The sequence below is a fragment of the Schistocerca americana genome, chromosome 8, assembly GCF_021461395.2.
Source record: "Schistocerca americana isolate TAMUIC-IGC-003095 chromosome 8, iqSchAmer2.1, whole genome shotgun sequence".
Lineage (NCBI taxonomy): Eukaryota > Metazoa > Arthropoda > Insecta > Orthoptera > Acrididae > Schistocerca > Schistocerca americana.
In genome coordinates this window covers 524388546-524412033 of record NC_060126.1, presented here as the reverse complement: position 1 = coordinate 524412033, position 23488 = coordinate 524388546, and the positions used below count along the sequence as shown (strand labels likewise).

General features: G+C 41.4%; 1 protein-coding gene across 1 annotated transcript in view; it reads right to left on the bottom strand.

Annotated features, from left to right (window-relative positions):
- LOC124544988 (flotillin-2) overlaps positions 1-23488 on the bottom strand; it is a 318114-nt gene that overhangs the window by 9252 nt on the left and 285374 nt on the right. Inside the window, exons 4-7 of the mRNA XM_047123744.1 lie at positions 18255-18374; positions 12604-12818; positions 9975-10158; positions 5633-5779 (exon numbers count right to left, since the gene is read on the bottom strand). Of these exons, the coding sequence (XP_046979700.1) occupies positions 5633-5779; positions 9975-10158; positions 12604-12818; positions 18255-18374 (666 nt within the window). The remainder of the gene's footprint in view (positions 1-5632; positions 5780-9974; positions 10159-12603; positions 12819-18254; positions 18375-23488) is intronic.

Below are 23488 nucleotides of genomic sequence, written 5' to 3'. Positions count from 1 at the left end.
AATGGGGTCGTTGTGAAGGTGTTGTGAGGGTGACATGGTACTAGAAGGTGGAAAGTGGAACACGAGGCTGAAATGAAAATGAGAATAAATATGAAAAAATATATGGGGAGAGATAAAGGTAAAATTAGAAAGCAAACGGAGATCTGGTGTGAAAAAAGGCGAAAAAGGGTTGGTTAGGGCTGGGCTATGTTGATCCTGTGGTGAACTTGTGTAGGTAGATAATGATGTGCATAAAGGTTAGGTGGTTGTGTTGCCGCCAAAACACGTTAAAGGGTGGAGAAATTCGGGAAAATTTCGAAAAAACTACGTGAGGATGTATTAAAAGGAGTGGTTTGGTGGTGGCAGATTATGGAAATGAAGCTAACAATTGTTTGATGAAGAAATAATGACGTTAAAACCTGTGGGAAGCGGCTAAAAATGATCGGTGATGTGAGAAAAACGGAAATGGAAATAAAGCAAAAGTTATTAAAACTGCCGAAAGGGTTGTTTAATAGCTGAAAGGAACTGTTTGTGGACTGGAAACGGTGGATTTTATAGCAGCAAAGCGGAAAAAAAAATTTTTTTTTTTTTTTTTTTTTGGTTATGGTTTGGAAGTGATTTACGTATTATTACGTATTATTGAGTGTATATCGACGGGATAAAATTGTATACTGGATTACGGTAAAAAAGGAGAAGGTGAATAGAAAGTGAAACTGCTGGCAAAAACAGAAGGAGGAAATAAGACGACAGAAAAAACTTCGAAATGTAACAGTGACAATAACAATAACGATAACAATAACAAACGTGATTGTTGGCTTCAAATTAATGATATGAATATAATAGAGGGAAACATTCCACGTGGGAAAAATATATCTAAAAAGAAAGATGATGAAACTTACCAAACAAAAGCGCTGGCAGGTCGATAGACACACAAACAAACACAAACATACACACAAAATTCTAGCTTTCGCAACCAATGGTTGCCTCGTCAGGAAAGAGGGAAGGAGAAGGAAAGACAAAAGGATATGGGTTTTAAGGGAGAGGGTAAGGAGTCATTCCAATCCCGGGAGCGGAAAGACTTACCTTAGGGGGAAAAAAGGACAGGTATACACTCGCACACACACACATATCCATCCACACATACACAGACACAAGCAGTATTTTGTAAAGGCAAAGAGTTTGGGCATTTTTTGGGCAGAGATGTCAGTCGGGGCGGATGTACAGAGGCAAAGATGAAGTTGAAAGACAGGTGAGGTATGAGCGGCGGCAAATTGAAATTAGAAATTAGCGGAGATTGAGGCCTGGCGGATAGCGAGAAGAAAGGATATGCTGAAGGGCAAGTTCCCATCTCCGGAGTTCTGACAGGTTGGTGTTAGTGGGAAGTATCCAGATAACCCGGACGGTGTAACACTGTGCCAAGATGTGCTGGCCGTGCACCAAGGCATGTTTAGCCACAGGGTGATCCTCATTACCAACAAACACTGTCTGCCTGTGTCCATTCATGCGAATGGACAGTTTGTTGCTGGTCATTCCCACATAGAACGCTTCACAGTGTAGGCAGGTCAGTTGGTAAATCACGTGGGTGCTTTCACACGTGGCTCTGCCTTTGATCGTGTACACCTTCCGGGTTACAGGACTGGAATAGGTGGTGGTGGGAGGGTGCATGGGACAGGTTTTACACCGGGGGCGGTTACAGGGGTAGGAGCCAGAGGGTAGGGAAGGTGGTTTGGGGATTTCATAGGGATGAACTAAGAGGTTGCGAAGGTTAGGTGGACGGCGGAAAGACACTCTTGGTGGAGTGGGGAGGATTTCATGAAGGATGGATCTCATTTCAGGGCAGGATTTGAGGAAGTCGTATCCCTGCTGGAGAGCCACATTCAGAATCTGATCCAGTCCCGGAAAGTATCCTGTCACAAGTGGGGCACTTTTGGGGTTCTTCTGTGGAAGGTTCCGGGTTTGAGGAGATGAGGATGTGGCTCTGGTTATTTGCTTCTGTACCAGGTCGGGAGGGTAGTTACGGGATGCAAAAGCTGTTTTCAGGTTGTTGGTGTAATGGTTCAAGGATTCCGGACTGGAGCAGATTCGTTTGCCACGAAGACCTAGGCTGTAGGGAAGGGACCGTTTGATGTGGAATGGGTGGCAGCTGTCATAATGGAGGTACTGTTGCTTGTTGGTGGGTTTAATGTGGACGGACGTGTGAAGCTGGCCATTGGACAGGTGGAGGTCAACGTCAAGGAAAGTGGCATGGGATTTGGAGTAGGACCAGGTGAATCTGATGGAACCAAAGGAGTTGAGGTTGGAGAGGAAATTCTGGAGTTCTTCTTCACTGTGAGTCCAGATCACGAAAATGTCATCAATAAATCTGTACCAAACTTCGGGTTGGCAGGCCTGGGTAACCAGGAAGGCTTCCTTTTGTCTTTCCTTCTCCTTCCCTCTTTCCTGACGAGGCAACCATTGGTTGCGAAAGCTAGAATTTTGTGTGTATGTTTGTGTTTGTTTGTGTGTCTATCGACCTGCCAGCGCTTTTGTTTGGTAAGTTTCATCATCTTTCTTTTTAGATACATTTATATTTTTACATTTATAAATGTCCATATTCCTCAGATAACGGTATAAGGTGTGCAAACAGGTACTTTGATTTTAGGCAAGGTCGTTATAGGCCACTGTGGTACAATTATTAGAACCTCAATAAAGCAACCTCAAAAGTCATACCACAGATGCACAGCCAAAGGCCGATTTAGAAAAGATTGCTGTATGGTGTGGCAGGTGGCAGTTGACGCTAAATAACGAAAAGTGTGAGGTGATCCACACGAGTTCCAAAAGAAATCCATTGGAATTTGATTACTTGATAAATAGTACAATTCTCAAGGCTGTCAATTCAACTAAGTACCTGGGTGTTAAAATTACGAACAACTTCAGTTGGAAAGACCACATAGATAATATTGTGAGGAAGGCGAGCCAAAGGTCGCGTTTCATTGGCAGGACACTTAGAAGATGCAACAAGTCCACTAAAGAGACAGCTTACATACACTCTTTCGTCCTCTGTTAGAACATTGCTGTGTGGTGTGGGATCCTTACCAGGTGGGACTGACGGAGGATATCGAAAGGGTGCAAAAAAGGGCAGCTCGTTTTGTATTATCACGTAATAGGGGAGAGAGTGTGGCAGATATGATACGTGAGTTGGGATGGAAGTCATTAAAGCAAAGACGCCTTTTGTGGCAGTGAGATCTATTTACGAAATTTGAGTCACCAACTTTCTTTCCGAATGCAAAAATATTTTGTTGAGCCCAACCTACACAGGTAGGAATGATCATCAAAAAATAAGAGAAACCAGAGCTCGAACAGAAAGGTTTAGGTGTTCGTTTTTCCCGCGCGCTGTTCGGGAGTGGAATGGTAGAGAGATAGTATGATTGTGGTTCGACGAACCCTCTGCCAAGCACTTAAATGTGAATTGCAGAGTAATCATGTAGATGTAGAAAAGAATGAAGTAGAACAAAAACTAAGTGTTTTGAAAATGCCAATGAATTCTAGAAATTACAACGTATAGGATGCTTTTCAGGTGCTTGTGTGAGGGCATAGTTCTGTAAATATTCTTGTGGCATGAACACCTCTCAAGAACATTCCAATAAGGACAATGCACACATTCAAAGGATGCTGTCAACACTGAAACTAATGTGGTTTTTGGACTCACAAAAGCAACCAGCAAACCACATGAAGTTTAGTAAACCAAGAACAAAAGTGAAACAGAATGACTGACTTCCTCAACATGTTGGAATCAACTGAGCGTAATAAGCTTAGAAGATAAACAGTAGCTACTTAATATAACTGGGGAGGCAGAAGCATTTTTTCTACGTGGAAGCTTTCCTTCTGATTTACTACTTGAAAATTAAATTTAGTTAGCAAGAGCAGAAATCTTATTAAGCAATTTTATGACAAGTTACTGTTAACAAAGTTTAAAGATTAAGTTTCAATGATTTACCTGTCTTTTGTTGATGTATGGCATGACTTTTATCACATCTGTGAAGGTTTTCCTTCTTGATGGGATTTTACAGAACACGAGGAGCAAGCGAGTGATTGAATGAATGAATGAATGAATGAATGAATGAATGAATGAATGAACTAGCCCAGTAGAACAAATAACACAAAATTGTGTGCAGTCTATTCAAAGGAATGATCAAAGAATCCACCTGAAGTGATTTAGGGACTCTCAGAAAATGTTTCTAAGTGTAGGTGCTTGATTGGGGGATCTGAAACCCACTTCTACATATAAGTCCAGATTTTCAACTACTATGGCCACCTCATTGTCTGATAGACATTTTCTATAGAATTATATAGGCCATCAACTGCATCATCCTTTGGTTGCTGTTTGGAGCGATGCTAGATGCATCAGTGCACACACATCAAAAAAATTCTGCATCACCTCGTTTCTGAGAGTTCTGGAACCTGTACAGAAAATTGGAATAGAGATCAACATAAACATCATTTCCACCCTTTTTACTTCTCATGAAAACCGCACCTTGCATGTTGTTCCACCATACAGTGAGACCTTCAGAGTTGGTGGTCAAGATTGCTGTACACACCGGTACCTCTAATACCCAATAGCACATCCTCTTGCATATACATTCTGTTCCACCATACAGCCTGTGCTGTCACACAGTGTAAATGCAGCTGATAAACACAATGCATTCTATAATTAGTACACTTTACACAGTGTAAACACAGCTGAGTACTGTGCTGTTATACAGCTTGGCATGCCTGTAGTCATCATGGCATACTATCCCCAAGTTCATCAAGGCACTGTCGGTCCAGATTGTCCCACTCCTCAACAGCATTTTGGCATGGATCCCTCGGAGTGGTTGGTGGGTCATGTCATCCTTAAACAGCCCTTTTCAATCTATCCCAGGCATGTTCAATAGCGTTCATGTATGGAGAACATGCTGGCCACTCTAACTGAGCGATGTCATTATCCAGAACAAAGTCATTCACAATATGCACACGATGGGGATGCAAATTGTCATCGATGAAGACAAATGCCTCACCAATATGTTGCCGACATGGTTGCACTATGTCAGAGTATGGCATTCACGTATCGTACAACTGTTACAGTGCCTTCCATGGCCACCAGCAGTGTATGTCGACCCCACATAATGCAACCCCAAAACAGCAGGGATCTTCCACATTGCTGCACTCACTGGACAGTGTGTCTAAGGCATTCTTCTGGACTGATCTCAAAATATTCCTTAACGCTGTACATACATGCTGTTTTTAAGTACTCTCTTAGTTTTGTTTTGATAACTGGTAATGTTTTTATATTTTTTAAACTGCTACTCTATGCAACAGTCAGGTCCAGACAGTCTTCAGACATTCCAAGATTTACAAGTTTGCTAGAATATCGAGAAATGATGTATGCAGGAGGAATGAACTTGGTAGTTTGGAATATGAGAACCGTGAGATGACTAACACATTTCTTTGAATGAAAGGAAGCACATGGTTTACTACTTCAGTGTGGTGGTACCAAAATGGATTCATCACCAGAAATGTTTCCTGCTCCAGTTATTCACTGTTACAGGAGTTTGGTAAGTAAGTTTAGAATAAAAAAACAACACAAATAAATCCTGAATATTCAGTACAAGTATTGCTTGGTCACATAACTCACCTTTGAGAGGTCCACTCCTGTTACAGCATGCACTGCAGGTGGTATCTGCCCAACCAGTCTGGTTACCTCAGCTATTCCCTTTGACTCACCACCGAGCAGCACAATCTCCTCTGTCTTTGCCAGTGGAGCTGCCACCTCTGCCGCAATCTGTCACAATGAAATCGCATTATATTTAAGACTGCTCACAATAATATCAGAACTGCTTCTTATCAAGCATGTTCCATGTAATTAGGTACATTACTTGTTTCACTGGTTCATAAGGATGTGTACAAGGCATCTTTCGATAATCAGTGAAGTATTATAACAACCCAAGAATAGATAAATACAGAAATATAAACACAAGATATAATTCAGAAAAAACCATTAGCATGTAGTTACCAGAATTGTGAACCAAATATAAGAGCAGGGTAATCAATTAAGGCCAACATTTGACAATGGAAGCATGTTTGTTACACAAAAATGATGTGTGCACCTACTGCAGCTGAGAAAAGGCAGAGATTCTTCCAGTTTTTAAGAACTACATATTTATATTACTTTTGTTGTAAAATTACAACAATAATGGTAATTCATGGATAGAACAATACACAAAATATGGGAAAGGTAACCATGAACCTACAGCAGATCGATGCATGGAGCACTGAAACACTTAACAGAAAACAACTTTCACATTAGCTTTTGACCTCTAGCTCTTTCTCTAGCTAAGGAATACACATTCTTGTACGCAGGCATGCAGGCACCCATTGATAACAGTCAATCAAAACCCAATACAGAAGCCATCAACCCTGAATTTCTACAACTGTCAGATAGTGAAAAACATATGATAATATATATATGCAACAGCAAATTATCAAACAGTTTTAAAACATTTCTGGAAAGAATATTACAGACAACAACTACAGACAACAATAATAGTTTACTCAAAGTCGACGTATGTCCATCTACAATGTCACAACATGCACTGATGACGGCAGTAAAGCTGAAATAACCTTATATACCAAAATTATCCAATTATCTACATAATTGCTTAAAACAGTTCCAACCTTCCCCTAACTGTGATCCCCCCCCCCCCCCCCTATTCCAACCAGATGCACCCCAGTAATTTTTCAGGAATTCCTTGCTTCTACCCTGGTCTTACCTTCCTTTTCTAAATCCCTCTCCCATGAATCCAGTTTCACTCCTGTGGAACGCACAGCTGTCGGTAACTGAAAAACAATCCATACTTCATCATCTTTCCCGTAGACAACAGCTCCACCATAGTGGTCATGTATCGTAGTGACTACATGGCTGACAGTCTCTGCCAACTTCCTGATACTTCTGCATACAAACTTTGCAGACATTATCCCATTCCAGAAGTCCAAATTGACCCCAGGCAGCTCCTCAAGGCCTTAGGTCTATCCGAAAACCTGAATCCATCTTCCTCCTCACCTACTGCCCAAACTCCAAAACCCCAACCCCATAGGTATCCCTACTAGTAGCCCCGTTGCTCCCACAGAGTGAACCTCTACCTTTGTTGACCAACACTTTCAAAGTATTGTCCATTACATTTCATCCTACATTCATGACACCACTCACTTACTTCACTACTTCTCCACAGTTTCTGTACTGTCATCACCAAACACCTTGTTGAGCACTGTGGACATGATGTCCTCGTACATGAACATTCCCCGTGCCCATGGTCCTGCGGTCATGGAACACTACCTTTCTCAATGTCCTCCTGATACCAAACCCAATACTTCTTCCTTAATTCTCCCAGCCAAACACATCATGACCCACAATTATTCTGCTTTTGAAGGCCAAATCTACAAACAAATATGTGGCACTGCCATGGTACCTGCATGGTACCATTCTATGCCAACTTATTTGTGGGCCATCTGAAGGAATCCTTCCTGTTGAGTCAACACCTAAAACCTATTACCTGGCTCACATTCACTGACTATGAGGGATGTCCTACCCAAAATCCTACCCACATCCCCCAAAGTAGTGTTTTGCCACCCACATAGCCTGCAGAATATCCTTCTCCATCCCTATTCAATCCCACTCCCAATCCTGCAACCCTTATGGTCATCCCAGGTGCAAGATCTATCCCATACATCCACCTACACTACCACTATCCAGTTACAGGCATTTCCTACCCAATAAAAGACAGGGTGACATATGAAAGCAGCCATGTTATACATGTTGGGGCAAATAAAAGTTGTCCAGATGAATGGATACAATTGGAGGTGAATTTATTGTCACCCAGGTCACCTGATCTGTCAGTGTGTGATTACATTGTGTGGAGACCCTTAAGTCTAAGGTGTATTGCAACAAACCTCATAGTCCTCAAGAACTGCAGCATAACATTTCAGACGAGACAGCAGTAGTTCCAGCAGTCCAGCTTTGATCCACCTACAGCAGCTTGCTGACCAGGGCTCAAAAATGCCAAGAGATGAATGGTCACTTTCAACATCTGCTACAGTCAGGTTAGTACTGTATTTCCTGCTGTGTTTCTTTGTACCCTGGAAACCTGTTCTCTGGGTCACTTTTATTTTATTTGCCCCACCCTGTCCGCAACTCGTGGTTTTGCGGTAGCGTTCTCGCTTCCCGCACACGGGGTCCCGGGTTCGATTCCCGGCAGTGTCAGGGATTTTTCCTGCCTCGAGATGACTGAGTGTTGTTGTGTAATCTGCATCATAATCATTCACCCCCATTATGGTCAGAGGAAGGCAATGGCAAACCACCTCCACTAGGGCCTCGCTTAGTACGGCGGTGCGGGTCTCCCGCACCGTCCCCTATGCTCCTCAGAGTATGGGACCCCATCATCATCAGTATATCAGTATATCAGCTATGCTGCAATTACTGTACAGAATTCTGTGTGGGAATGACAGGTAATCAACTGTCTACTCACTTGAGTGGCCACCACCAAACTGTGGATCATATCCCTGTGGCAGACAAAGGCGCAAGACCTGCCCAATCCACCCGGCCAACAACTTCTATTCCAGTCTGTTGGTATGACTACCACCAAAAAATCCAGAGGAAGACAGAGATTGGAATACATCCAGAAAATAATTGAGGATGTAGGTTGCAAGCTGTTCACCAGGATGAATGGCCACTGCCAAATTGTTGTCAAGAACAAAGTTTATTACTTGGTGGCACAACATGCAGCTGAGTGCAACATGCTTAATTTCAATGGCTGCTTCACAACCTGAGCCATCTGGATCCTTCCCTCCACCAAAGCTTCTTTGAGCTACACAAATGGGAGTTATCAATACAATGTATCCTCTGCTTTCATAATCATCCTGGCCTCAATCTCAGGAACCCCAGTGCCCCACACTCTCCACCCAACAATTTCTCCTTCTTCCTTTGTATCACCCTCTCCCAATTCATGATCCCACACCACCTTCAGCGTGTGCTGCTGCCCACCAGCTGCTACAATCCTGCCAGCCCATATACCTGCCACCCTTACCTCCCACATTCATAGTGAGCAGACCAGCTGACTACCCCCCCCCCTCCCCCCCCCCCCAGCCTCGCACCCTCAGCTTCTCTCCCCGTTTCCCACCTTCCTCTCCCTCTACCCACACCACTTGACACTGCCCCCACCACAATCAGTCTACCTGCTGAAAAATAGCCTTAGTCTAGCCACCACCACATAGGGGCACAGGTGTGTGTGTGTGTGTGTGTATTTTACTCTAGTTCATCAAAGAACAACTCTGAAAGCTAGCAAGTTTTCTTCCTTTTGTGTGTGCCTACAGACAACACAATGCTTCTGCTTTTCAGTGATTAGTCTCCTTTAATCCATAAGAATCTTAGATTCTACAACAACTTTTGTAGGACATTTAAACCATATTATCAAATACTTCAAGAAAATGATGTGTGAATTACTACCATGGAACACTAGTTCCTAAAAAGGAGCAATCTTTGACCTGATTTTTCTTCTATCAGCATATGATGCAAGCACCTTCAGTCTTATTTGAAATACTAGCTGTACCTTCATAAAGCACAGTAAGGTTTTCAAACCCAAGACTACAACATACAGACATACGTTCAGGAATCCACAGGGCAAGCTTCAAAGCATAGCTAGCCTAGATGGTCAGAGCAGTATCATTCATGTAATGGGACACATTTAAAGGACTTGATGTTTGGAAAGCAAAAACAGTTGGCTACAATAAACAAATGATATAAAACTGCATTATCATCTGATGTGTATGATCAACTTTCAATGGAAGCTTTATTTTCTTTATGTTGTCATTGTGAGATCATCCATTTCTACAAGAAACCCTCAGCTCTCCTTTAAACTCTCACAGAGCTAGTTATTCACCACAACACTGGATAGAAAGGACCTGTCTGTGGCTCTTGAGCTCACCTTAGGTAAGGCATCCAATACAAGGGACATGATGGCAGCATCACCATATTGCTTGTAGACAGCTGCCTTCATACGCATGCGCTCAGCCTCCGCTTTTCCCACACTCTCTATAGCATATGCTTCTGCTGCTCCAATCTGTTTTATCTTCTCTCCTTCTGCTTTGGCCACTTCCACAGTCTGGGTCCTGGAAAATGACAGGAACTCTGCAAGTCTTATCAGAGACCAAACATGTTACAGTTAAGACTCATTATCTCTTTGAGATGCCCATGATCATAGTAACCATGCTAACAGTTATTATTATTAGGATAATGTCTGTGTTGTACAGAATATGACACCAAGAAGAGACAGTAATACTAATTATGAGTAACCATAAAAAATGTAACAAGTTAAAAGAGTGATAATTTGCATGAAACATGGACCCACAGTTGTAATGATGGCTATGGTTGCAATGGGTGTTTCGATAGAAGCAAATCTGATGACTAAGTAGAAAACTTGCATGATTCTTTTCTGGTGATCTTGGTTGCAGCTGTAAGTGAAGTGTTGCTGCCAACAGCAGAATAGTTTACGATAGTTGAGCACAGACTATTCCACCACTGCACAAATGGCGAGTGTGATGCCAGGGCATCCCTCAGCTCGCTCACAGCCAGGCGCAGGTTGGGTAGGCTACCTGTCAGGCAGTTCTATTGCATGCCTTCTGTGCATGCTTTAGCCACTTGGCCACCCCTGCCCATAGGCTCACAGCTGTTCCAGTACAATCACGCATGCCACAGACCAACTGTCTGATTGTGTGTGCATCAACTGTTTCCCTATTCCTGCTCTCCGGTGTCCACATGTGCCCAGCTGGTTGCTGGTGGGCATATGAGCTGGAACAGTCTGAGCTAGCAGATACGAGAGAGGACTAGAAAGCAACACACAATAACTTTTTACTCACCTGGTATTATTGGACAAATAGCGACAAGTCAAACCCATATACTGGTGACAACAATAACACACAAAAGAATAGAAATAAAAATTGAAGGAGTACTTGACAAAGACCTGCTTTCTTTTGGGAAGGGAAAGGTACCGAGGAAGCAAGTCTGATATTGTACTTAGTAATGGAAGCCGGACTGAAGTAAAATCAGGATACTTTCCTAGTGTTTGTGAACTTAAGAGAAAGTCATTGATAATGTACGGTGGAATATGATGTTTGCAATTCTTAGTATATTGACGCTAAGCAAAGACAAAACTGACAAACGGGAGACTAACAGTTTGCTTAACATCAAAATTGGGAACAAAATAGTGAAAGAGAAATCCAGAGAATAAGGAACAAAGTATTTGAAAAGTGGTGCTATTGGGGGAAAAAAGAAGTGACAGAATAATTTGATTTAAGAAGTAAAGTCACACAGGATAGCCAGAGAAAGGAATAAATCAGTAGTATATGGCACAGGCCAAAAGAGCTTTCTTCAATAAAGAACTCTATGGGTGTACTGAAAACATGTGCTAGCCTCAAAACATTAACCAGCGTGTACTACGCTTACATACAAGTCCACCTAAAATATGGTGTAATATTCTGGGGAAATTCTCCAACTGCTCTGAGCACATCCAGAAGAGAGCAATGAGGATTATTACTGGGAGCAAACCCAGAGACTCCTGCAAACCCATCTTCAGAAAGTTGGAAATCCTTACACTGCCTTGCCTCTACATTCTCAAGACTCTAAAGTTTTTCAGAAACCACATAGTGCCAACTGACCCCAGAGTCGTAAAAAATAATGAAATACATGAACACAACACCAGGAAAAATGCAAATCTGCATGATATATGTACAAACACTCAACTGTGTAAAAAGGGAGCTTTCCACATGGGCCTCCAACTGTTCAACAATCTTCCCATTTGTATTAAGTCCATCGAAGACAACATAAAATTTAGCAAAGCTGTGGAGTCAGATTTGTTGTGTCACTGTTTTTACTCTGTAAATGAATACTTAGAACAGTAATTTTGTTATTTGTGTTAAATTGAAAACATTGAGCAATATAATACATTAGGATACTATAGGCCTATGTTAATATATGTTAACAATGTTAACTGATGTTTTCCGACACCTGCAACACACTGTGTACCATCAGATCACATGGAATAAATATCAGATATTTATTGGGAAAAGAGGAAGACATTCCTAAGACCGTATGTCTGGAGAACAGCATTGTATGAAAGTGGAACATGGATCATTGGAAATCTATAGAATAAGAAACTGGAAGGAATTTAAATGGAGTGCTACTGAAAAATGTAAAAAGAAAGAAGTACATGGCAAATATGTATGACATGTAAAAGAAATAAAAATGATAATCAAGGAAGGAAATTAATGGAAGATCCCTTTTACCAGACCAGGGGACGGTTAAGTGGGACACCTTCTATGACATCCATGAATAGTTAATTGGGTACAGGAAGGAGCACAAAAAGGGCAAAAGTAGCAGAGGCAAATGGAAAGTATAATATGCAAAACGTATGTTAAAGGAAGTTGGGCATAGTAGTTATGTACAGATGAAAAGATTTGCACAAGTTAGGAAGAGATAGAGAACACCAGAAAACCTCTTGAAAGACCAGAGATTTAAAGTGAAAGAAACGACAGACCAACAATGCTAGGGGTACACACCTCTTTCCCTCTGCGATGGTCTGCACCTTGTAGCTCTCCGCCTCGGCAGGCAGACGCACAGTGGCATTGAGCTCCCGCTCCTTGCGCTCCACCTCCTGCGCTTCAACCTCAATCTGTTTGCGCCGTTCCACCACCTCGATCTGGATCTCCTCATTACGGATGTGCTGGCGGATCTTTGCCGCCTGCAGCTCGTAGGCCAGCTGTGCCTCTGCTTTCTGCAAAGTACCATCCATTACACTTACTCCATAAGTCAGAAGTGAAAAACGAATATATGTGCTCCAATCACAAGTCCTAAGTCACAGTTTTTCCCCATTTGCTAGTTTACAAGCAATAAATAAAATATTTATTAAGTAGGAGGCACATTTTCTGGTGCTAATTTACATCTACATCTACATCAACATCTACATCCACACTCCGCAAGCCACCTGACAGTGTGTGGCGGAGGGTACCTTGACTACCTCTATCGGTTCTCCCTTCTATTCCAGTCTCGTATTGTTCGTGGAAAGAAGGATTGTCGGTATGCCTCTGTGTGGGCTCTAATCTTTCTGATTTTATCCTCATGGTCTCTTCGTGAGATATACATAGGAGGGAGCAATATACTGCTTGACTCTTCGGTGAAGGTATGTTCTCGAAACTTTAACAAAAGCCCGTACCGAGCTACTGAGGGTCTCTCCTGCAGAGTCTTCCACTGGAGTTTATCTATCATCTCTGTACTGCTTTCGCGATTAATAAATGATCCTGTAACGAAGTGCACTGCTCTCCATTGGATCTTCTCTATCTCTTCTATCAACCCTATCTGGTACGGATCCCACACTGCTGAGCAGTATTCAAGCAGTGGGCGAACAAGCGTACTGTAACCTACTTCCTTTGTTTTCGGATTGCATTTCCTTAGGATTCTTCCAATGAATCTCAGTCTGGCATCTGCTTTACCGACGATCAACTTTATATGATCATTCCATTTTAAATCACTCCTAATGCGTACTCCCAGATAATTTATGGAATTAACTGCTTCCAGTTGCTGATCTGCTATTTTGTAGCTAAATGATAAGGGATCTATCTTTCTATGTATTCGCAGCATATTACACTTGTCTACATTGAGATTCAATTGCCATTCCCTGCACCATGCATCAATTCGCTGCAGATCCTCCTGCATTTCAGTACAATTTTCCATTGTTACAACCTCTCGATACACCATAGCATCATCTGCAAAAAGCCTCAGCGAACTTCTGATGTCATCCACCAGGTCATTTATGTATATTGTGAATAGCAACGGTCCTATGACACTCCCCTGCGGCACACCTGAAATCACTCTTACTTTGGAAGACTTCTCTCCATTGAGAATGACATGCTGCATTCTGTTATCTAGGAACTCCTCAATCCAATCACACAATTGGTCTGATAGTCCATATGCTCTTACTTTGTTCATTTAACGACTGTGGGGAACTGTATCGAATGCCTTGCGGAAGTCAAGAAACACGGCATCTACCTGGGAACCCGTGTCTATGGCCCTCAGAGTCTCATGGATGAATAGCACGAGCTGGGTTTCACATGACCGTCTTTTTCGAAACCCATGCTGATTCCTACAGAGTAGATTTCTAGTCTCCAGAAAAGTCATTATACTCGAACATAATACGTGTTCCAAAATTCTACAACTGATCGACGTTAGAGATATAGGTCTATAGTTCTGCACATCTGTTTGATGTCCCTTCTTGAAAACAGGGATGACCTGTGCCCTTTTCCAATCCTTCGGAACGCTACGCTCTTCTAGAGGCCTACGGTACACCGCTGCAAGAAGGGGGGCAAGTTCCTTTGCTTACTCTGTGTAAAATCGAACTGGTATCCCATCAGGTCCAGAGGCCTTTCCTCTTTTGAGCGATTTTAATTGGTTCTCTATCCCTCTGTCATCTATTTTGATATCTACCATTTTGTCATCTGTGTGACAATCTAGAGAAGGAACTACAGTGCAGTCTTCCTCTGTGAAACAACTTTGGAAAAAGACATTTAGTATTTCAGCCTTTAGTCTGTCATCCTCTGTTTCAGTATCATTTTGGTCACAGAGTGTCTTGACATTTTGTTTTGATCCACCTACTGCTTTGACATAAGACCAAAATTTCTTAGGATTTTCTGCCAAGTCAGTACATAGAACTTAACTTTCGAATTCATTGAACGCCTCTTGCATAGCCCTCCTCACACTACATTTTGTTTCCATTGTTACAAAAAATGTATTATATAAACAGACATAAGGCTATTGATTATAAACCTTCATGATTAAGGCTGTAAATACGTGAAGTCCAAAATTTTTAGGGTCTCTGGGATGATTATATACAACACCTGTAACACTCTTAGAGATGGAGGTGAGGGTTAGAGAGAGAAGGGGGTTGCTTGTAAGCACCATCTGAAACACATGAATCTACATCTACATCTACATAGATGCTCCACAAGGCACTGTTGGTGAGTGGCAAAGGATACCTTCCTGTTCCACTCACAAAAAGAGCAAGGGAAAAATGACTGTCTGTATGCCTCCGTATGAGCCCTAATTTCTCAAATCTTACCTTTGTGATCGTTACATACAATGTACGTTAGTGGCTGCAGGATCATTTGGCAGTCACATTCAAATGCCGGTTCTCCAAATTTTCTAAATAGTGTTTCTTGAAAAGAATATCGCCTTCCCTCCAGGGATTTCCATTTGAATTCCGGAAGCATCTCCATAACACTTACGTGCTGTTTGAAGCTACCAGTAACAAATCTAGCAACCCCCATCTGAATTGCTTTGATGTCTTCCTTTATCTGACCTGGTACAGATTTCAAACACTTTAGTAGTACTCAAGAATAGGTCACACCAGTGTCCTATATGCGGTCTCCTTTACAGGTGAACCACACTTTCTTAAAATTCTCCAAATGAACTGAAGTTGATCATTCACCTTCTCTGCCACAGTTCTTTCATGCTTTTCCCTTTCATATTGCTTTGCAACATTGTGCCCAGATAATTAAAAGGACTTGCCTACCTCAAGCAGGGCATAGTAACACTCTAACCGAACATTACAGGTTTGTTCTTCCTATGCATCCATATTAACTTACATTTTTCCACATTTAGAGCTAAATGCCATTCATCACGCCAACTAAAAATTTTGTCAAGTAATCTTGCATGTTCCTACAGCCATTAAACTTTGACACCTTACCGTACACCACAGCATCATCAGCAAACAATGCAGATTGCTGCCCATCCTGTCCACCAAATCATTTATGTATACAGAGAACAACAGCAGTCCTCTTACACTTCCCTGGGGCATTCCTGGTAATACCTGTGTCTCTGATGAACATTCACCATCCAGGACAACAAACTGGGTTCTATTACGAAAGAAGTCTTCAAGCCACTCACATATCCGTAAACCTATTCCGTATTCTGGTACCTCCATTTACAGCCTGCTGTGGGGTGCCATGTCAGATACTTTCCAGAAATATAGAAATATGGAATCTGCCTGTTGCCCTTCATCCACAGTTTGCAATATATCATCTAAGAAAAGGGTAGCTGAATTTCACATGAGTGATTCTTTCTAAAATCATGCCGATTTGTGAACACAAGCTTCTCAATCTCAAGAAAGTTTATTATCAAAACTGAGAATATGTTTATGGATTCTGCACCAAAACTAAGTTAGGGATATTGATCCATAATTTTGCAGGTCCATTCTTTTACCTTTCTTATATAATGGAGTCACCTCCCCTTTTTCCAGTCACTTGGTACTTTGTTCTAGGCTAGAAACTCAGGATAAATATGAGTTAGGTAAGGGAACAATGTCATCGAGTACTATTTGTAAAATCAAATTGGGATTCCATATGGACCTGTTGATTTATTTGCTTCAAATTTATCGGTTGTTTCTCTACACCATGGATGCTTATTATTATGTCATCCATATGGGACTCTGTTCAATGGTCAAATGATGGCATATTTGTATGATTCTCCTGTATGAATGATTTATTGAACGTGAAATTTAAAACTTCGGCTTTCATTTTGTTATCTTCAACTGCCACACCAGACTGGTCAACAAGAGACTGAATGGAAGCCTTAGAATCACTTAGTGACTTTACATATGACCATATTTTTCTTGGGTTCTCTGCCACACCTTTTACTAAGGTGTGATGGTGATAGTTGTATGCTTCATGCATAGATCTTTCCACAGATGCATGCATTTCTACTAACCTTTGCTTGTCATTATTTGTGTGTTCCCTTTTGAACTGATGGTGCAACAGCCTCTGCTTCCTTAGCATCCACCATGAAACCATGGTGGGTCTTTTCAATCCTTCATCCACTTACTAGGAACATAACTCTCCAGATCACAATTTACAGTGTGCTTAAACTTTGGCCATAATTCCTCTACATCTATCTTACTGGTACTAAGAGATGTAAATTCATTGTCTCTGTGATATGCTAATGACTGCTTATCTGCCCCATCTAGTAGAAACACTCTCCTAGCCTTCTTGCTGATTTAGTGACTTTCATAATCATAGCTGCTATAATGACATCATGATCGCTAATCCCCTTTTCTATACTGACACTGTCACTAAGGTCCAGCCTATTTGTAGTTACAAGATCTAAGATATTTCTATTGTGTGTGGGTTGGTGAGCTACCTGTTCAAGATAATTTTCAGAAAATGTGTTCAAAGGTATTTTGTGTGAGTGTCTATCTGTAACATCTGCCCCCACAATGAATTCATAGAAATCCCTGTCTATACTCGGCAGGTTAAAGTCACCTCCAACTAGTACTGCATGATTTCCATGCTACGGACCATAGTCCTTCTTTGAATGTCTCTGGAAATGTCACAATGTCTCAACAGAGTTGGATGGCTGGTATAAACATTAATAAATTTCAGCTGAACTTAATGCAGATGAAGCTTACTATCCAGGAAAAAATATAGTATGGTTACGACACACATAGCAGCATTCAAAAGCATTAAAAAAGTATATGGGAATGGGAAGAATCTGCTACACAAAAATAATCAAAAACTTTTATTCTCAATCACAATTAATAAATTACAGGAGCAGTCTTAAGTACCGAGGATTTGAGTTCACCATGTTTCTCTTGAGGACAGATTAATGTTGCTTGCTTAATGGTGAATTCACTCAAGAATTTATTTATTCTTGCACATGGGGTGGAAAGCAAAAATATTATGTATAACCAAGTTATGCAATAAATTAATATTACAAAGTATTTGTAAAATATTTTATAATTTGTATATTTCATTCATACCTTTAAAAACTTATAAGGAAACTATGTTTGTTTTTATACTGTAATAAATTTTATTATTTTCTTCTATAGGACAGGGATAAATATAAAGTGGGGCAACACTAGGTAACCTGTTAGTGATCAATGAAGAACTAAATATCACTGTGAATTTCATATTGAACTTACATGGGATAAAAAGCATGTGAATTCCATGAATCATGCAAAACAAACATCCATCTACACCTACCTAGACAGTGTGATGTATTTTCTTGATGCCTATAACAAAACATTCCAACTTGTCTAGAAAAATGTACTGACTGACTATCAATATTGTCATATTGTTGCCTCTAAACAGTACAAAATTTACAAGTTGTTCTGATTTGTGAGAAACTTAGACCTACAGAATATTGCAGATGCTAATGTACTTACAGCAGTGTTGACTTCTTTGTCAAAGTTGGCCTTTTGCAGCTTGAACATTCGAGAGTTGTCCTCAATTTTCGTGTCGGTCGTATACTTTATGTCCATGGCTGACTTTTCACATTCTGCTTCCTGAAAATAAAATACATTCTTTTTAACATCATAAAATATACATTACTGGTTAAAAGTTAGGTTGTTAATGACTTGTAAGTGTTATCTTTCACTAGATATATTGTAAAGGCATGGAACAACCACACTATCACAACCAATAAACAAACAATTTATTATGAAGTGCCTATGTCATGAAACACTGTGGAATTATTAAGTACCAGTTGTAATGTGTGCTAAAGAATGTCTTCCAAGATTTGAGTCATATACAGATGCAGAAGATACCACAGTGCCTCTAAATGGAAGTATATCCCTGAAATGATTTTGGAAACGGGCTGGTATTTTGGAAGAGTGTTTTACAGCCCAGAAATTATTTTAGTGGAAAGGTGTAGATATTAAGCTTTCTGGCAGATTCAAACTGTGGGCCAGACCGAGACTCAGACTCGGGAACATTACCCTCTGCAGGCAAGTGGTCTACTGAGCGAGCTCCTCAAGAATGACTTGCATCCCATCCCCACAGCTTCACTTTTGTCAGTACCTTATCTCATACATTACAAACTTCACAGGTGCTCTCCTGTGAAACTCACAAGACTAGGACTTCTGGTAGAAAGAATATTGCAGAGACATGGCTTAGCCACAGCCTGAGGAATATTTCTAGAATGAAATTTTCACTCTGCAGCAGCACGTGTGCAGATATGAAACTTCCTGGCAGATTAAAACTGTGTGGCCACACCAAGACTCAAACTCGGGCTCTTTGCCTTTTGCGGGCAAGTGGTCTATCAAATGAGCTACTCAAGCAAGACTCACGAGCTGTCCACACAGATTTTAATCTGGCAGAAAGCTTCATATCAGTGCACACTCTGCTGCAGAGTGAAAATTTCTTTCTGGAAACACCTCCCTGGCTGTGGCTAAGATCTCTTTAATATCTTTTCTTATATGAGTGGTAGTTCTGCAAGTTTTATAGGAGAACTGCTGTGGAGTTTGGAAGTAGTAGATGACGTACTTCCAGAAGTAAAGCTGTGAGGACAGGTTGTGAGCTGTGCTTGCGGAGCTCAGCTGGTAGGGCACTTTATGATGAAAGGCAAAACTTCTAAGTTTGAGTCTCGGTCAGGCACACAGTTTTAATCTGCTAGAAAATTTTATATCACTGCACACTCTGCTGCAGAGTGCAAATTTCAACAGAATGAAACCTTATAATTAATTTTGTCTTGGTAAGAATGATTGAACTGTGTTGTAGGTGCCAAGTTCAAACATAATTCATTGTTACTACAAAGAGCGTGTGCATGTGTGTGTGTGTGTGTGGGCACACGCGTATGAGGGTGGGGAAAAAATCTGGAAACACATATGTGTAGGAAAATGGCTTTCATCTGAGGTGCTTGTCAGAGAGTATTTCTCTACTTTTGCTGGTTCTATGGTGATGAGTACCTTCTAATACACTGTGGGTCTTACCACAACAGAAAGAAAACAGTGACTTGAGAAATGTGTGTGTGTGTGTGTGTGTGTGTGTGTGTATGTGTGTGTGTGTGTGTGTGTGTGTGAGAGAGAGAGAGAGAGAGAGAGAGAGAGAGAGAGAGACCACTTGGCCACCGAGTAAGGTCTTTTCTCCACAAGTATAATAACGGCGAAAGCCAAGACAGTGGAAAAGGAGGAAGGAATGGGTAAATGAAATTTATAAAAGAAGAGGAAAAATACGTATGTAATAATCCAGATGGTTTCCACAGTTATTTTAGAATGATTCTGTAAAAATTCTAGTACATTCTGAAAAGTGTGGAGCATCAGCTTGGTAAGTTGAGAAACTTCCAGAAACCATATCTCCAAGTGAACATCTAGTCATCCACAAACAAACAAATAATACTAATAAATACTGTTAATATAAGAGATGTTTTCAGAAACTGTGTTTTTCAGAATAATTGATACGGGTTAACAGCAGTGCTGAAATGTGGGGGACGTGATGAATTCAGTATCTACTTGGCTGTTACCAGCAGTGACGCACTTTTGACAACGAAAATTTGGAAATCTTGGGGATGTTACACTATGTAAAATATTGATACAGCTTTAAGTTCTATGATACATGCTTTGTGTTGTTGGCATTTTCCAGACGCCACAAATAATTTACAATAGCACTACGCCATATACGGACTTTGCAGTTTGATGCTGTGTAGTAAAAATCACTTTTGAAATGGTCCTCTTAATGATTTATCTTGTAGAAGATACAGTAATTAACTACACTTACTGGTAGGTTCATTTCTGAGGTAACCTCAAACTGTGCAGCTCTCTGACGGTTCACTTTGGCCGTGTAACGACCTGCACTCGTACACTAAATGAGCGAACTTTCAGAAGTCCACCTCGGTAGCTGCACAGTCAGCGCGACAGATTGCTATCCGAAGGAGCTCAGGTTCAATTCCCGACTGGGTCGGAGATTTTCTCCACTCAAGGTCTGAGTATAGTGTTGCCCTTATGTTCACATCATCATAATTGACATTCCACAGTTTAGATGGCCGTATGGGCACTGATTCTAAAATCCCAACAGGAGGGGATCCGTTCGCCAATCATATGTGGGTACACATATAGTCTGCGACTCATTTATTACAGTGCAAGTGCTCCCATTGGTGACCTCATGTCAGGTTGCTGGCGAGATGCCGTGCGATAATGGATGACTGTGATTCTTTTTTTTTTTTTTTTTTCTTTATTTATTGTATTTTTTTGCATGGAGACACCAACTGGTGTCTTTTGCAAACGTCATAGCATTTTTTTACAAGTTTAGTACAGTCATATATACATATGTGGTTACATATACATGATACAAATGTACCATTGTAGCTAATGAGGCACAATATTGGGTGTTACATCGTACCTATTACAAATATTCAGATTTTACACAACTATATATATATATATATATATATATATATATATATATATATATATATATATATATATATATATATGGTTATAATAGAAGGAAACATTCCACATAGGAAAAATATATCTAAAAACAAAGATGATGTGACTTACCAAATGAAAGTGCTGGCAGGTCGACAGACACACAAACACACACACAAAATTCAAGCTTTCGCAACAAACTGTTGCCTCATCAGGAAAGAGGGAAGGAGAGGGAAAGAGGAAAGGATGTAGGTTTTAAGGGAGAGGGTAAGGAGTCATTCCAATCCCGGGAGCGGAAAGACTTCCCTTAGGGGGAAAAAAGGACGGGTATACACTCGCACACACACACATATCCATCCACACATACACAGACACAAGCAGACATATTTAAAGAACCATATAAATATGTCTGCTTGTGTCTGTATATGTGTGGATGGATGTGTGTGTGTGTGTGCGCGAGTGTATACCCGTCCTTTTTTCCCCCTAAGGTAAGTCTTTCCTCTCCCGGGATTGGAATAACTCCTTACCCTCTCCCTTAAAACCCACATCCTTTCGTCTTTCCCTCCCCTTCCCTCTTTCCTGATGAGGCAACAGTTTGTTGCGAAAGCTTGAATTTTGTGTGTATGTTTGTGTTTGTCTGTGTGTCTGTCGACCTGCCAGCACTTTCATTTGGTAAGTCACATCATCTTTGTTTTTAGAGGGAAACATTCCACGCGGGAAAAATTCCACGCGGGAAAAATTCTACGCGGGAAAAAGGTGTCTGTGTATGTGCGGATGGATATTTGTGTGTGTGCAAGTGTATACCTGTCCTTTTTTCCCCCTAAGGTAAGTCTTTCCGCTCCCGGGATTGGAATGACTCCTTACCCTCTCCCTTAAAACCCACATCCTTTCGTCTTTCCCTCCCCTTCCCTCTTTCCTGATGAGGCAACAGTTTGTTGCGAAAGCTTGAATTTTGTGTGTATGTTTGTGTTTGTCTGTGTGTCTGTAGACCTGCCAGCACTTTCATTTGGTAAGTCACATCATCTTTGTTTTTAGAGGGAAACATTCCACGCGGGAAAAATTCCACACGGGGAAAAGGTGTCTGTGTATGTGCGGATGGATATTTGTGTGTGTGCAAGTGTATACCTGTCCTTTTTTCCCCCTAAGGTAAGTCTTTCCGCTCCCGGGATTGTAATGACTCCTTACCCTCTCCCTTAAAACCCACATCCTTTCGTCTTTCCCTCTCCTTCCCTCTTTCCTGATGAAGCAACCACTGGTTGCGTGTATGTATGTGTTTGCTTGTGTTTCTATCGACCTGCCAGCGCTTTCGTATGGTAAGTCATATATATATATATATATATAAAAGAGAGGGAAACATTCCACGTGGGGAAAATTTAAACGAAAGCACTGGCAGGTCGAAAGACACACAAACAAACACAAACATACACACAAAATTCTAGCTTTCGCAACAAACTGTTGCCTCATCAGGAAAGAGGGAAGGAGAGGGAAAGACGAAAGGATGTGGGTTTTAAGGGAGAGGGTAAGGAGTCATTCATATCTCGGGAGCAGAAAGACTTACCTTAGGGGGAAAAAAGGATGGGTATACACTCACACACACACACTTATCCATCCACACATATACAGACACAAGCAGACATATTAAAAGGCAAAGAGTTTGGGCAGAGATGTCAGTCGAGGCGGAAGTGCAGAGGCAAAGATGTTGTTGAATGACAGGTGAGATATAAGTGGCGGTAACTTGAAATTAGCGGAGATTGAGGCCTGGTGGGTAACGGGAAGAGAGGATATATTGAAGAGCAAGTTCCCATCTCCGGAGCTCGGATAGGTTGGTGTTGGTGGGAAGTATCCAGATAACCCGGACGGTGTAACACTGTGCCAAGATGTGCTGGCCGTGCACCAAGGCATGTTTAGCCACAGGGTGATCCTCATTACCAACAAACACTGTCTGCCTGTGTCCATTCATGCGAATGAACAGTTTGTTGCTGGTCATTCCCACTTAGAATGCATCACAGTGTAGGCAGGTCAGTTGGTAAATCACGTGGGTGCTTTCACACGTGGCTCTGCCTTTGATCGTGTACACCTTCCGGGTTACAGGACTGGAGTAGGTGGTGGTGGGAGGGTGCATGGGACAGCTTTTACACCGGGGGCGGTTACAAGGATAGGAGCCACAGGGTAGGGAAGGTGGTTTGGGGATTTCATAGGGATGAACTAACAGGTTACGAAGGTTAGGTGGACGGCGGAAAGACACTCTTGGTGGA